The sequence below is a fragment of the Elgaria multicarinata genome, chromosome 3, assembly GCF_023053635.1.
Source record: "Elgaria multicarinata webbii isolate HBS135686 ecotype San Diego chromosome 3, rElgMul1.1.pri, whole genome shotgun sequence".
NCBI classification, from domain to species: domain Eukaryota; kingdom Metazoa; phylum Chordata; class Lepidosauria; order Squamata; family Anguidae; genus Elgaria; species Elgaria multicarinata.
This window is the reverse complement of record NC_086173.1, coordinates 64,683,887-64,697,893: the sequence shown is the minus strand read 5'-3', so window position 1 is coordinate 64,697,893 and position 14,007 is coordinate 64,683,887. Positions and strand designations below refer to the sequence as shown.

The 14,007-nt window shown below is 40.9% G+C and overlaps 1 protein-coding gene across 1 annotated transcript; it reads right to left on the bottom strand.

Moving 5' to 3' along the window:
- Positions 1 to 4,768: 4,768 nt before the first annotated feature.
- FABP6 (fatty acid binding protein 6) lies at positions 4,769 to 11,137 on the bottom strand. The gene is made up of 4 exons (XM_063123272.1): positions 11,071 to 11,137; positions 9,326 to 9,501; positions 7,559 to 7,648; positions 4,769 to 4,822 (listed from the first exon to the last, which is right to left on the bottom strand). The coding sequence occupies exons 1-4, from the start codon at positions 11,135 to 11,137 to the stop codon at positions 4,769 to 4,771; spliced, it is 387 nt and encodes a 128-aa protein (XP_062979342.1).
- Between the last annotated feature and the right edge of the window lie 2,870 nt (positions 11,138 to 14,007).

The window sequence follows — 14,007 nt, the reverse complement described above, 5'->3', positions numbered from 1 at the left end:
ATTTCCCCCTCCAGCTGGGCTTCAAAATTTGTAATTAGTCTGGTTGATGGGGAAACAGGGTGTTTTGGTGTGTGCAAGGGGGAGGGATCCGTGGACATGAGAAGGGTGAAGTACCTCGCCTAGACACCAATTCCCCTCTGCATGAACAGATTTGGAAGCACAAATTTGCCAAGGTAGCCGTTAGTTTTGCCTTAAGTCCCATAGATTTGGTGGAGCTTCGTTCCACATAAGTGTGCTTTAGGATCATGGCCTTAACAATTGGGTGCGATTTAAGCTTCACACGCAGGACCAGTTCCGAGATGTTTTGAAGTCTTCTGTTTTGACTGTGAAATGCCCACTTAATATGCAGCTTTTGTCTGGGAGTCACTGAAAGCCAGTATTGTTTGTTTGTTTTTGTAAAAAAAAAAGGTTCTCAGGATTGCAATACAGACTATGTGCAATATACTTTTATTCTGTCTAGTGTCCAGTAAGTGTGCACAGTGGTAGGATGTCGGTTATTCTGCTTTTAAGTTATACTTTTTTTATAGAGAGTTTTTAAGAGGAGTGTTGGGATGGGCTTTAGAGTGGGGACAAATCCCTTTTCAGAGGAAATCTGTATGGGGGACTGATGGCGTCTCTGAAGCCACCTTGCCCAGCCTAGTGCCCTCCAGATGTGTTGGCCATGCTGGTTAGGAATGATGGGAGTTGCAGTCCCAACACATTTAGAGGGTACCAGGTTGGAGAAGGTTGCTCTAAAGTATATTACAGTCTGGACTCATCACGCTTTATTAAGATAACCATATATGTAGTAAAACAAGAGTAAGAGAGGGTGTTCGTTCAGGATTGGGGTTTTGTTACAAATTTTTATGAAATTTTTTTGTAAAAACTATCTAGAGTTGTCTTTTACACATTTTTGTATTTATGTACAACTTGATATCTGCAAAGTTTTGTGTGTTTTAAACAGACTTTTTAACCACCTAATTGCGTAAAATACCACTGCGGAAGCTTTGGCCTATAGAATCCAGTGTGTTTTGTTTTCTTAAGCCCTGTAGAGAAATCTTTTTCAGGTTGACATTCTGAAGTCATATTTACATCTTAAGGAAGGTTATTCAATAAACAGCGCAAAACACTAATGTGCTTGTCTGCTTTTTGTGTACTGGGGGAAAAAGTAGTAATTCCAGAGGTCTATTCATACCCACAAAAGTATTCATAGACTGACTTTATTTCATGGGGCTCAATATGCTTAGGCTTACAGCTTTAGAGGCACAGCTTACTCAAAATGTTATCCTGACATAGCAACTGCTTAACTCATTTCAGTCTCTGATTATCTCAATGTCTCAAATAGATCTGCAGTTGCAGGATGGACTTCCAGCCAACTCGTGTCAAGTTGTGTCTCCACCTAGTTCCCTGGAGGTAATTCTGACTTATGTTGATAAGGAATTACATTCTGATAATGCTGATAAAATATTGAAGACTAAAGCAAGATACTTGCCCCAAAGTGAAGTCAATCATTTTAGAGTAGCTTGCAAAATTAACTCAAATGCTTTCTTTCCTTTTCCCACAAATAAGAAAATGGGTCTGACAACATAATACAGGGCATCACAAGCTAAATGCACACAGTTGCTTACTTTCAAGTACATTCGAGTGTTCCACTTGTAACTTGAGAATTTCCACAAAGAGACAGTAGGATAGTTATTGCCAAATTGTAGGTTTTGTCTCCTATTGGCTTACTGAAGTCATGTGGTAGTAAACGCCAATTCGCAATTGCTGAGCTGGCAGCCATTTTATTAACCCATGTATATGAGTTGAGAAACCTGTTTCTGGGATTATTGCTTTGAACTCTATTTATATCCTGCATATAAACTGAAGGCAGCATGTTTACTCAAGTGAAAGGCCTATTTGAGTAGCGTAGCCAGATAACTTTTTGGATATTAGTCTACTGTGTTTTATGTCTGAAAAGAACATGCGAATTAGTACATGCTTTCTCCATGGGTAGTGAAAAACTGAATACTATGTAGAAGGGTGGGCAGAAGGTACATATCCAGATGTTTTGGACTTCAACTCCCAGAAGCCCTTGTCAGCATGGCCAAAGGTCAGGGATACTGAGAGTTGGAAGTCCAACACATCTGGAAATCTACTTTCTGCCTAAACCTTCTATATAGAATATATAGCTGGCAGTAAATTCATAATGTGCCGTATAAAAGGTCAGAGCAGTGGGTTTGTACTGCAAAGCTTATGTGGCTTCTGCGGGTATGGATATTTGGAAATTGAGCATACAATTCAGCATTGTGAGAAGTTCAGCTTTGATTTGTTTTTTTAATGTTAATATACCATATATTTACCACTTAAAACTTCAGAGATAAGCATGAAACAGTTTGATAATGCATGAACTCTCTCAAACCAGAGTAGGAACTATTTAGTTTTTTCAGGGATCAAAGGCTGAGGTTTCCACCCCAATGTAGTTCTTTACCTTCATGCACCTATCAAGTGGAATAAGCAGATTTATGCATCTGTTCTTAACCTGTGTAATTTACTCAGATCACAGATTTCAGCTCCTGCACATGAGCAATTGTAAGCCATGTCTATTGTTTGTGTGCTCTCACAAATATAAAGTGTGGTTTCTTAGAATGATTCAGAAATTGCATTTTTGTACACTTAAGGAACAGCCACACTGATTGCTGAAGTCTGTTTTTGGCACATGCAACCATAGTACTGAATTCTTTTTAAACAGGCAAAAATTTCCATCCTAACCTGTATTGTGAATGCCACCTGAATTAAACTTTGATATAAAATGACAGGACCTGAGTTCTTAGAGAGGGAATAGACCTGCTATCCTTTTCTGACTTAGAAGTTAAGTCTAATGAGCGAATTCTAGCTAATTTCCTTTTGCCTTTCAAAGTAGTCATATTGAATCCATGAAGCAACTAGACCCATTTCCCCAAGCCAGAAAAAAAGGTTTAAATAATTTGTGTCTTCAATTGCCTCTTGCTTCCAAAAAGCAAAAAATTACGGATCCAAATTAAATATAGCAGTCTTGAGCCTTGGTTTTTGGCTTTGTCTAGACAGCAAGCATGATACAAAAACAGGCTGTGATACTAAGACAAATGTATTCAAAACTGAAAACAAAAGTGGCCATAATTTAAAATGTTCACATATCAGATGGCCTTTTAAATTTGACCAAATTAGTCTCGGTGCTGTTCTGCTACAAACTGGTTTGGGTTTTTTTGTATTGTGCTCATTGGGAGTTTTTTTTGCTGGACTGTTGTCTAGACAGCTTGAGCCAGACAAAAGTACTTATTTCTTGTCTTGTCTGAATTTCAGTGCCATCTCCAAAGGAGGACAAAAGGCGGGGAGGGGGTGAGAAACAGCAGCTGAGTAAAGGTGCAGCAGAGCAAATATCTCAGTTTTGTGAGACAGAAGTCAAACCCCTGATTTCAGATGGAAAATGTTGCCACCAGTCAGCAAGCAGGAGCTGGAAAGAGTTTATGCATTGTGAGCCATTAGTTGGAACACATGCCCAGATTTAATTGCTAAGTGACAGTACAAGAGTGAAACACACACTCAAGCACACAGCTTTCCTGTAAGAGAGAGGGCAGCATGTGAACATGTATTCTCTTCTTTTTAATCTGAAAGTTTAAAAGAACAGTAGAATATAGTTGCCTGATGCTTTGGCATAATAAATTTATCTTTGACGCTGTGTTTGCAGTTTGAGAAGAAAACCATATTCAAGCCAAATAATTCCGCTCGTGCAAAACATACGTATACCTGCATGCACCTTTCTCCCCCTCCTTATAACAGGAGCCCCATGACAAAATTGCAGCGAAGTCCTTCGCCTTGCAGTCATAGAGGGAGAAAGATTTTGTGTTTCTTGTGCTCATAGGACTGGATCACACATGATATCACATGTTACTTTCTTCCTGGCATTGGGAAAGTCAATGCATTGGAATCTGGTCAAATCCTTGATAATGTCACCAGTTTGGTATATGGTGCAGTGGAATTTAGAGAGTGAAGCAGAGATCATCATGTAGAACCCCGTTCCACTTAAGGCTGTTGCACAAATTATGCTCCCTCTGTATTCTCTAGCGGTAATTTTTAGGGCCAAAAATATTCCATCATGTCCACTTTTCTCCCTATGTGTTGGCTCAGCTGCATCCAGTGCAAATGACACGCATTGTGGAATCTAGCAGGTCAGCGCTACTTCATGCCTAAGGAACTTCTTCTATTGGGGCAAATCAGGCACAGTTTCAGAAAGCTGAAACCCGTAGTAACAACTGTTAAGCTTTAAATAGATTATGCTCTTTGGATAGTAGCTCTAATGGCTATGTGCAGAATTAGCAGGAGCACCTTCTGTAACAAATGAGAATGGTATGGGTCTTTTTTTAATCAATGTATTTGTGAGACGCATAATTAGCCCTACAATATGTACATGCAGCATGATGGCAAAGAAAGAAGTGTGGTGCACTCACACTTTGCATTATGTAGACATTAACTGAATAACAAGCAGCAGTTTTACAGCTCCTTCACTCTGAGTTTTCCCCATAGCAATATCCTCTGTTGTGTTCTCCTTTACCATCACTATTTGGATAATTCCCACCAAGGTGAAATACTAAAAGAAATGGGAATAGCTGGAGGTGAGACATTATGTCAGTGGAAATCAACCTTTTCTCACTTGCTTGCAAAAGAAATAACGAGACAAACTTCTTAGTTGGTTACTTTATCAATATTTTGTTTTTAATTGCTTGTTTTCCAGTATAGCTAAGGACTGTGTTATTCTTTCTCCAGGTGCTTCTCATGCCAGCCTCTTGCTGATTCTCTTGTAAGTTACATCAGCAACTGTAGAAATCTGCAATAAAGAATAAAGCAAACACTATTGTTGAACCTGGCAGCTGGAATCAAATATACAACCACCAACTTCCTTTCATCCTGGAATGCTTTGCACAGCTGAATTCACTCTCCCCTCCCCCTCCTCTGCAACCACTAATGGCACAGGCGTTCTTTACAATGCCTTTAAAGATGGGGGAGTTGGAACAGAGTTCTTTCTTCAGGGCACTCCGGAACAACAGATTTCAACCTGGTATCTGCCCGCTGTTGCAACTCCGTTCAAGTGATTCCTGTGTTTAAACTACATGGAAACATTTTGATTCTCAGGGTCTCAGATCATCTGGTGATAATAAGAACTCTGGATCTCAGGGTTGAGAACTTATGAGGCCTCCTGAGATTTGGTCACAAAAAGTGCAAGGTTATTTTGAAAGTATTATATTGCCAGAAATAGCTTGGCCCCTGAGTTTTGCTTTACACCAGGGCTGGTGTCAAGAGTAGACATGGTTGGCCAAGGGGGGCATACTTGAACAGGGACCCATTGCCAAGAGCCCGCTGCAGTTGCCCCTTCTCTTCATCTGCCTCGTTCGCCTACTTCCCACTTTGGCTCAAACTACAGTCGTGGTGGTAATGAGAAGCAATGGAAGCCACTGCCAACTTGCTCTCTCCACATCAAGCAAACAAGTGGTAGCAAGGAGGAGAAAGAAGAGGCAGAGCAATAACAACTGGTGACAATGGTGGTGAGAGGTAGACTCACTGAGAAAAGGACCCATTGAGCGAGCCTTGCCCAAGGATCCTCAAAAACCTGGAACCAGCACTACTGTATACGATGAATACCTTCAATTCAACAGGAATTTTAACATTCTAGTCAATTTTCCACGTGTGTCCTGTGAATTACTTAAGGCTATCAGAAAGCAATTACAGCTGGCACATCCTGAAATTCCTTGTTCATGTGAACTAGGGTAAGGGCGGTGAGGTGAAAAAGAGGACAAGGTCCCTGCACCTCTAACAATTGTGTACAAAAGGGAATTTCAACAGGTGCAGCTTGCATGCTGAGGCTACACTTGCTGAAATCCCCTCTTCAACCCAACTCTGTTGTCTTTTCCATTTGGCTGCCCCCTAACTGGGGTGCGCACTCAAGAGATAACAACCATGAGGTAACAGCAGCCCTTCTAACTTCATTATATTCATAAGCTTAGAGTTGTAAACAACAAGCATTATCTGTTTGAACCAGGGTAGATTTGATTTAAATCACGATTTAAATCACTACTCAGAAAGACTTGATTTAATCATGTGACTCCCCCCCAAAAGTGCACTCTTCCTCACTATACTTACACAACTCAGAGTTAACAAAGATTCATTCTTGCTGGTATAATCTTAATATTTACAACCAGATGAAGGTTTCATTTTTAGAATAGCAGCTTTTCAGATGAGTTTTGTAAAAAAATACTGATTTGGTTATACTATTAGAAACACACATAGATAATTTTGAAATTACTGCAAGGTGAACTATCTCCAGTTTAATAGCTTAATCATTCATATTTGGACAACTTTTCTGCTGTACTTTATTGGAAGGAAAATAATCCTACAGAAATCCCTGGAAGAGCATGCCATTGTGAATGGATTAATGGAATTCGTTTACCAAAAAATTTAAACAGCCCCATGCTACATAATTAAAAACTAATCCTTATTTCATGATGAATAACCTTTGGACTATAATGTATCTTATATAGAAAACTATCTTTAGATAGATTTTTCCTCAAAAAGCATTTTATTAAAAAAAATCGGATTTAATTTTTTTAAAAAAATGATATTTTTTTTTATATATATATATATATATATATATATATATATATATATATATATATATTAAAAGAACATTGATTTTTATCCATCCTGGAACTATGAAGCTGCCCCAGAGTAAAAAAAATTAAAAGCTCCACCTAATCCAGTACTATTCATTCTGACTATCAGAAGCCCAAGCTCCTTCCTAGTCCTGCTTGCAGCAGTCCTGATCATTTTAAGTGGAGGCGGTTAGTATGTTCTTTATTTTGTACCCATATTCCCAGGACACCTTCCTGCCGCTGGACCTTCAAACCAGCTCGCAGAGGTCAAAACAAAGAAACCTGGGGCCTCTGCATACAGAGCATGTGCTCTACCACCGACCCTATGGCCTGTTGTGTTTTCAAAGATTTAACGTCTTGTAAGTAAGTCAGTGGGTGAGTGGACTTTTTTGGATGTCAAATGGATCAAGCAACTTGCTGATACTGTACTTGGGTATTGGTAGCTGTTAAAATAATTGTGCCTTGCATCCACTTTAATGTGTTAACGTTTTGCTTATCTTAAGGCGGTGGGGCCAAATCCAGTCCACATCCAGCCCTCTGGGGATTTCCCAGATGATGCCCCACCCCTTCCCCTAACCACTGATTGTTTGATCGTCTCCCACCTTTTGTGCCGTTTTCTGTCCCCACTTTCTAAAAAAATTGAAATGCCTTTCCTAAGGCTTAGTTACTGGCAGTAGGAGCTTTAAGCAAAGTCATTCTGTTATGTCTGCTCCCCTTTGCCACTTTTTCCCTTTGGCCTCACCCACCATTGAAATGCAACACCCCCCTCAAGAACTTCCCAACATTGAATACGTTGACCCTCAGGCTAAACATGGTTCAAGACCTGTCCTTTAATCTTATGGACACCTTTCTTTTTTTTAACAAGTAATTTTAGCATCATACATTCCATTTCCCAAGGAACATCTTTGGGGAATTACCTCTACTAGTTTGCCCTCAGCGATCTCTGCGGTATGATGATAATTAGGGAAGTCAGCAACCACTTTTCCACCTTCCATTTTAACTGTGGCCTGTAACAGATTGCCATACATTAGTGGTCATATTGACTAAGCTGGTTACGGATAGTATTTAGATGAAGTGTGTGCCAGACCAATCTTCTGTGAGCAGGTGAATACTTAAGCTTGCAAGTTAGAAAGTCAGAAACAACTGAAAAGTAATAGCTGAATTGAAATCAAAGAGATGCTTGGAGCTTATCTAGGCAAACTGTGATTCTTCTTTTAGCATTGTCAGGACAATCCCAAATTCTGATGCCAACATAGTGCAATCTAGTACGGTCTTCTAATGAGTACAGTTCTGGTCACCACACCTTAAAAAAATATATTGTAAAGGTGGAAAAAGTGCAGAAAAGGGCAACTGAAATGATAAAGGGACTGGAGGAGCAGTTACAACAGCTTAAGAAAAAGCTTAGGAAAAAGGAGACTAAGGGGAGACCTGATAGAAGTGTAAAAATTATGCCTGGTGTGGACAATGTGGATGGGGACACGTCTTTCTCCCTCTCCCTTAATACTAGAACCCAGGGCCATCCCATGAAGCTGATTGGTGGGAGATCCAGGACAAATAAAAGGAAGTTCTTTTTCATACAGTGCATAGTTAAAGGATGGAATTCACTACCACAAGATGTGGTGATGGCCACCAATTTGGATGGCTTTAAAAGGGGAGTGGATAAATTAACAGTGGCTACTAGTGATGGCTGTATGCTACATCCAGAATCAGAGTCAGTAAGCTTATATGCACCAGTTGCTGGGGAATATGGGTGGGAAGGTGCTGTTGCACCATGTCCTGCTTATGGGTTCCTGGTTGACAGCTGGTTGGCCACTGTGTGAACAGAGTGCTGGACTAAAATGACCCTTGGTCTGTTCCAGCAGGGCTCTTCTTATGTTCTTAAGCTTTAATGCAGGGGTACATAACCTCAGGTTGAGGGCCAAATCCAGCCTGCCTGACACTCCATTTTTCCAAGATGGCCACACCGTTTTCTCCAATCCCGGCCCTTTCCTCCAATTACTGATTGTTTGGTGATCTCCTGGCTTGCAGTTTCTTTCCCCCATTCTAAAAGATTGAAATCCCTCTTTTAAGGCAGTAAGAGCTTTAAGCTCAAATATGCTAATATTTTTAAATATTTTGGCTTTGCCGTCTTTCCCCATCCACTATTGCAATGTGTCCCCGCCCCCGCCAGCACTTGGCCAATGTGGATTTGGGCCTTCAGACTGAAGGAAATGTTAATAGATTCCTTGGAAAGAGATAGATGGGATTTGTTGCAACCCTGCAAAGGCAGAGTGCACAACTTGCAATGTACTAACTAAAATTAAGGCAAGATCCACATTTATTTCACTAGAAGAGTTAAGCATGTGCTCATTCTATGTCATTGAAATCTGTGGGATGTCAAAAGTGCTTGCCTTTCACCGGATTATGCCATTATACTTTTTTTTAGAAGTTAGAAGTATCACAAAATGGTGGGTATTACGGTGGTTGGCTAGCATTTCAGATATCTGCTACCTCTTTTAAAGGAGACAAGCACTACATGCATAGGAATTCTACAGTAAGGTCTAAGCGGTCTTTGTGCTTGTGTTTGGAGAGTAAGACTTGCCTTCCCATCGGTGCCCCATGACAAGCTGCTTTTGAAAATAAATCTCTTTGAATCCCAGCACAACCCTTTTTAAAGCAGTAGCTATATTCAGCCATTCATTTACCTTGAATTTTTTGCCACCCATAGTCTCCATTTCTGATTCCTTGCCGATAACAAACTTGTTAGTCATGATTTTCCCTCCTGGGTAAATCTGGGACCAGGTGAATTCATCTCCATTTTGTACTACTTCAGTAACGACCTTGGCATTTCTTCCTTTTTCAGTTAAGTCAGCAGAAAGACCTAAAGCAATGGAAGTATATATTTGTTTTTTTCATCAGTTTTTAATCTGGTGTATTGCTTTTCTAATATCTACAGTGGGTGGTTGTGCTGAATTACCCTATTTCCCTCCTAGAACAGCCCCCCTAACTTTTGGAATTTGGAATTTTAGCTATTGAGCGGTATAAAAATGCAATAAATAAATAAATAAATTTTGAGAGTGCTGTGGGTACTATCACAAAATGGCTGCTATGGAGCACTTCACTACTCACAAAATGGCTGACCTGATGGGCACGGCCAGTCACAAAACACCCATTTCCAAAGGTAAAGTGATGAGGCTAAATGAAAAGTAATGTGCCCAAGAACCTAAGCAGAAGGCAGAGATGTGATCTGAGCTTCAAAACCACCCTTCTGAACATTTTTTAAACTCCAACATCAATTTCACAAAAAACAAACTGATGAAGCTAAGAAACAAGTAAATTGGCCAAGAAAATGAGTAGACGGCAAAGGTGGAGTCTGAGCCCCAAATGGCAACACATACTTGTCTCTACAACAAAATACCCATTTCACAAAAGGTAACACACACACACACACACACACACACACACACACACACACACAGGCAAAACAAACACCACAGCAAGGCAAGCAAACTAGCTAGCTATCACACCACATGAAAAAAACAACGGAAAAAATGCACACAGAACTCCCATTGCCTTGTTCTCTCCCTTCGCCCTCAAGGATATCCCCCATCATCTTCAGCCTATCTTTTTCCTATTTCTGGGAGGCTGGGCACTCTTCAGAATGAAGCACTGGGTTCCAACTGCCCACATTTTTTATTTTCTAAGAATGACTCTGGGACATTTATGGGGCTCATAGGCATTCTTGGAAATAAAAGTAGTGCTCAAGGTCAGCATTATAAAAAGACAAAAAATAATAATGAAAACAAATCTTTACAAATAAAAATAAACCGTAAGACGGAGGGAGCCTAAGGCACCCACAAGCACCACACACTGGGGAGCTCAGCCATAGAAAGTTATGGTTTAAAAGAGAACTTCCCCCCTTAATTTCAAAGTTCAGAATAAAAACTGGGTGCAAATGTTAATGAAATGTTACCCTCTAAATACAGACAGGTTTTTTTTTTAAAGTATATTGCCTTTGGGTGGGAATTTTTTATATATATTTCATGATTGCAAGTTTATCTCTATAATTTGGGAGTATATTTTAAAATTCACAATCATTACCTTTGGGATGCACAGTCTTATATGTGCACAAGTGGAAGCCATCTCGTTTTTTGTATCTTACTGGAGATACAAGATAAGAAGACAATGGAAAAGAATGCACACTTTTGAGTTATAAGGGAATACTGTCAAACAGAATTCGACGTCACTGGAATCTGCCTGGAATTGACTGGTTTTAATTCTGTCTGCCAAAGAACACGGTGTAACCTTGAAAGCTTGCACTACTAGATCCCAGTTAAAGGTATCACAATCCTCATTTTGAGTTTTTTTAAAAACCAGCCGGGAAACACCTCTCTTTGTCAATGCAAACTATCACCTAAGTGATAAAAGAGAAATGTGTTGTTATACGTACCAATGCGCTTCACAAAACTGTCATAGTTTTCTTCATGTTCCGCTTCATATTTGCCAGAGAAAGACATGCTGTCTTCTGGGACACCGACAGGAGAACTGCAGAGGAGAATAGCTGGGGTTATGAGGAAGACTGGACTCAGATTGGCTCAGGGGCCTTAAAAACCCTGCTTTATAAAGCTTTCCCAGCTCAGGTTATCCACCCTAAACACACTGCACTCCTCCACCATACCACCTAATAAGGAAGTTAATCTTTTATTTTTATTTTTACAACAGGAGTGCAATTTTGTTTGGATCACTAACACTGGTGTTATTGACTCTTCCTAAATGGTCCTTTACAATTCTAGCGTGTGCTTTTCTTTTCTTTTTGAGACTTTCCCCAAGTATGTTCACAGTGGCATTAATTTTTATTAATAGGTATTGCTGTTGTTGTTTAAAGAGCAGACATTATATCCCATTGGAAAAAACAATAACAACACAGGCTGTGTAGTGGTCTTGGCGATCAATGAAAGAATTTTACAGCTTTATTAGTCTTTTGTTCTAATGGCTCTATAATCAGGCTGTCCAAATGGTTTGCCTTCAATTCCCATCAACCCTAGCTAGCATAGCCAATGCTGAGGGATGATGGAAGTTGTGGCTCTCCAGATGTTTTGGCCTACAAGTTTTCTACCCCTGCTGTAATCCAGGAGTCAGCGGAAGATAGATTTCCAAATGTTCTTGACTTCAACTCCCAGAAGCCCCTGCCAGCATGGCCAATGCAGTTGACGTCCAGAACATCTGGAGATTTACCCACTCTTGCTCTAATCCATTTGCTCTATACCATTCATAATTGTATAAACCTCTTTTAAAATTTTATATTATGTTTTATCATGATGCATTTAGCAGATAATGAGGGAGATCCTCAGGCACATTGACCCCACATGGGCAGACTTTGTTTGTAAGAATCTGACGGAAGCACCCTGAGATTATAGCAGTGCTCATGGACTGAAATCGTAGGACTGTAAAGGCTTTCCTCCATTTGAAATGTGTAATATTTGTTATGTATTGAGGGTAGGGAGTCTGGATGGGTAATTTTGCATACCAAGGAGCACATTTCGATAGACCGGCGGAGGTGCGATCAGCTCGGAAATCCTGTTTTAACATATGAGCTTTCAAGTAACAAGATGCTATTTCAAAATTTGAAGAGCTCAGGCTATCCAAGGAGAGACCATACATTTCAATAATTTGTAATATTTCTTGGTCCCAGGATAAAAAACGCTCTATTATTAAAGTTCAGCATCTCCTTGAAGGCAATTAATACTAAGGCGAGCCCTAATCCCCTTTTCAGTTTCAGCCAGTATCTGAGGGCAAGAATGTGTGCTTTTGCCTTCAGTGAACAGAGTCCAGCTTCCAGTTTGGGAGAGAGGGAGAAAAGAACGAGCAGGTGCAAAGGAAGGGAGAGGTCACAGGTACCTAGGCAGCTGCCTTATACTGAGCCTTATCATTGGTCCATCTAGCCCTTTATTGTTGACACTGACTGGCAGCGGTTCTCCATGGTTTCAGGCATGAGTTTTTCCAGCCCTACCTGAAGATGCTAAGGATTTGAACTGGGGAACTTCTGCAGGCAAAACATGTGCTCTATCTGAAGGTCATTTAGCTTTAGCTTTAGCTTATGTAAAGATTATTTGGTAGGAACTACACAACAAAGAACACCTTCCTGAATTCCCCCTGCTATACATGGGATTGCCAGGTCTCAGACTTGGCATAAGACTCAGGTTTAGGGATCCATTTTCAGTGTGGCAAGTTAAAGCGTGTAAGCTAGTCTCAGGTTTGCAACAATGCAGTTGGCACTTACATTTGAAAACACTATTTTAAAAAATCACAAATTTATTTATTTTATTTATTTAAGCATTTTTATGCCGCCATTCAGCCAAAAAAGGCTCTCATGGCGGCTTACAAAAGTATTTCTTGACAGTCCCTGCCCACAGGCTTACAATCTAAAAGACATGACACAAAAGGAAAGGGGATCGGGAGGGAGGAGGAGGGGAAAGCAAATTCAGGCACTACAATCTTAGTTGCAAAGTTCAGCAGTGACAGTTGACAGTCAGCTGGAGCTGGACCCAGGCAAGATGGAGAGGTGCCTGGCTGCTGCTTCCTCCCTCACTGGTGGCCTCTGCAGTGTCAGTTGGTAGCAGGAGGGAGGGGACTCTCAGCTGGAGCTGGACCCAGGCAAGATGGAGAGGTGCCTGGCTGCTGCTTCCTCCCTCACTGGTGGCCTCTGCAGTGTCAGTTGGTAGCAGGAGGGAGGGGACTCTCAGCTGGAGCTGGACCCAGGCAAGATGGAGAGGTGCCTGGCTGCTGCTTCCTCCCTCACTGGTGGCCTCTGCAGTGTCAGTTGGAGGGAGGGGGCTCTCAGCTGGAGCTGGACCCAGGCACGATGGAGAGGTGCCTGGCTGCTGCTGCTTCCCTCACTGATGGCCTCTGCAGAGACAGTTGGTAGCAGGAGGGAGGGGGCTCTCAGCTGGAGCTGGACCCAGGCACGAAATTATTTTCTCTTTCAAATTATCCTGAAAGAGAAAATATTGCATGAGGGTTGTGACTTACTTTTTTGTTTAATTTCCCTCCAAACTTCCAACATTTCTAGTAGAAAAATGTGTGTGGGAGAGAATCCCTTTTCTCCCCCCCCCCCCCCGCTAGACTCCTAGTCTAGATGGCAAGAAACAACAAAGGAGGTGAATGAACTCAAACCATGATCATTTCCAGCCTGTGCTGAACTTGCAGCCTTGCAATTCTAGTAATCATGCCAACAACCTTGAAAGTCTTCATCTCATCTGGCAGTTGCACAAAAGCTGCAGAACTTCTGGGAACCAGATAATGCAATTGGTGCCTCAATTTTATTTATAAGTTGCCTTGTAAAAATCAAATTATGTCATTCATTTGCTCCAACTGTCAAGATGCTCAT

What these genes read in the sequence shown, in the direction of transcription:
- FABP6 (XM_063123272.1), bottom strand. Translation starts at nt 11,137, where the DNA reads ATGTCTTTCTCTGGCAAATATGAAGCGGAACATGAAGAAAACTATGAC. An exon ending in CAGTTTTGTGAAGCGCATTG is followed by an intron (nt 9,502 to 11,070) that starts GTACGTATAACA and finishes CCATTGCTTTAG; the next exon opens with GTCTTTCTGCTGACTTAACT. An exon ending in TGGGTGGCAAAAAATTCAAG is followed by an intron (nt 7,649 to 9,325) that starts GTAAATGAATGG and finishes AATCTGTTACAG; the next exon opens with GCCACAGTTAAAATGGAAGG.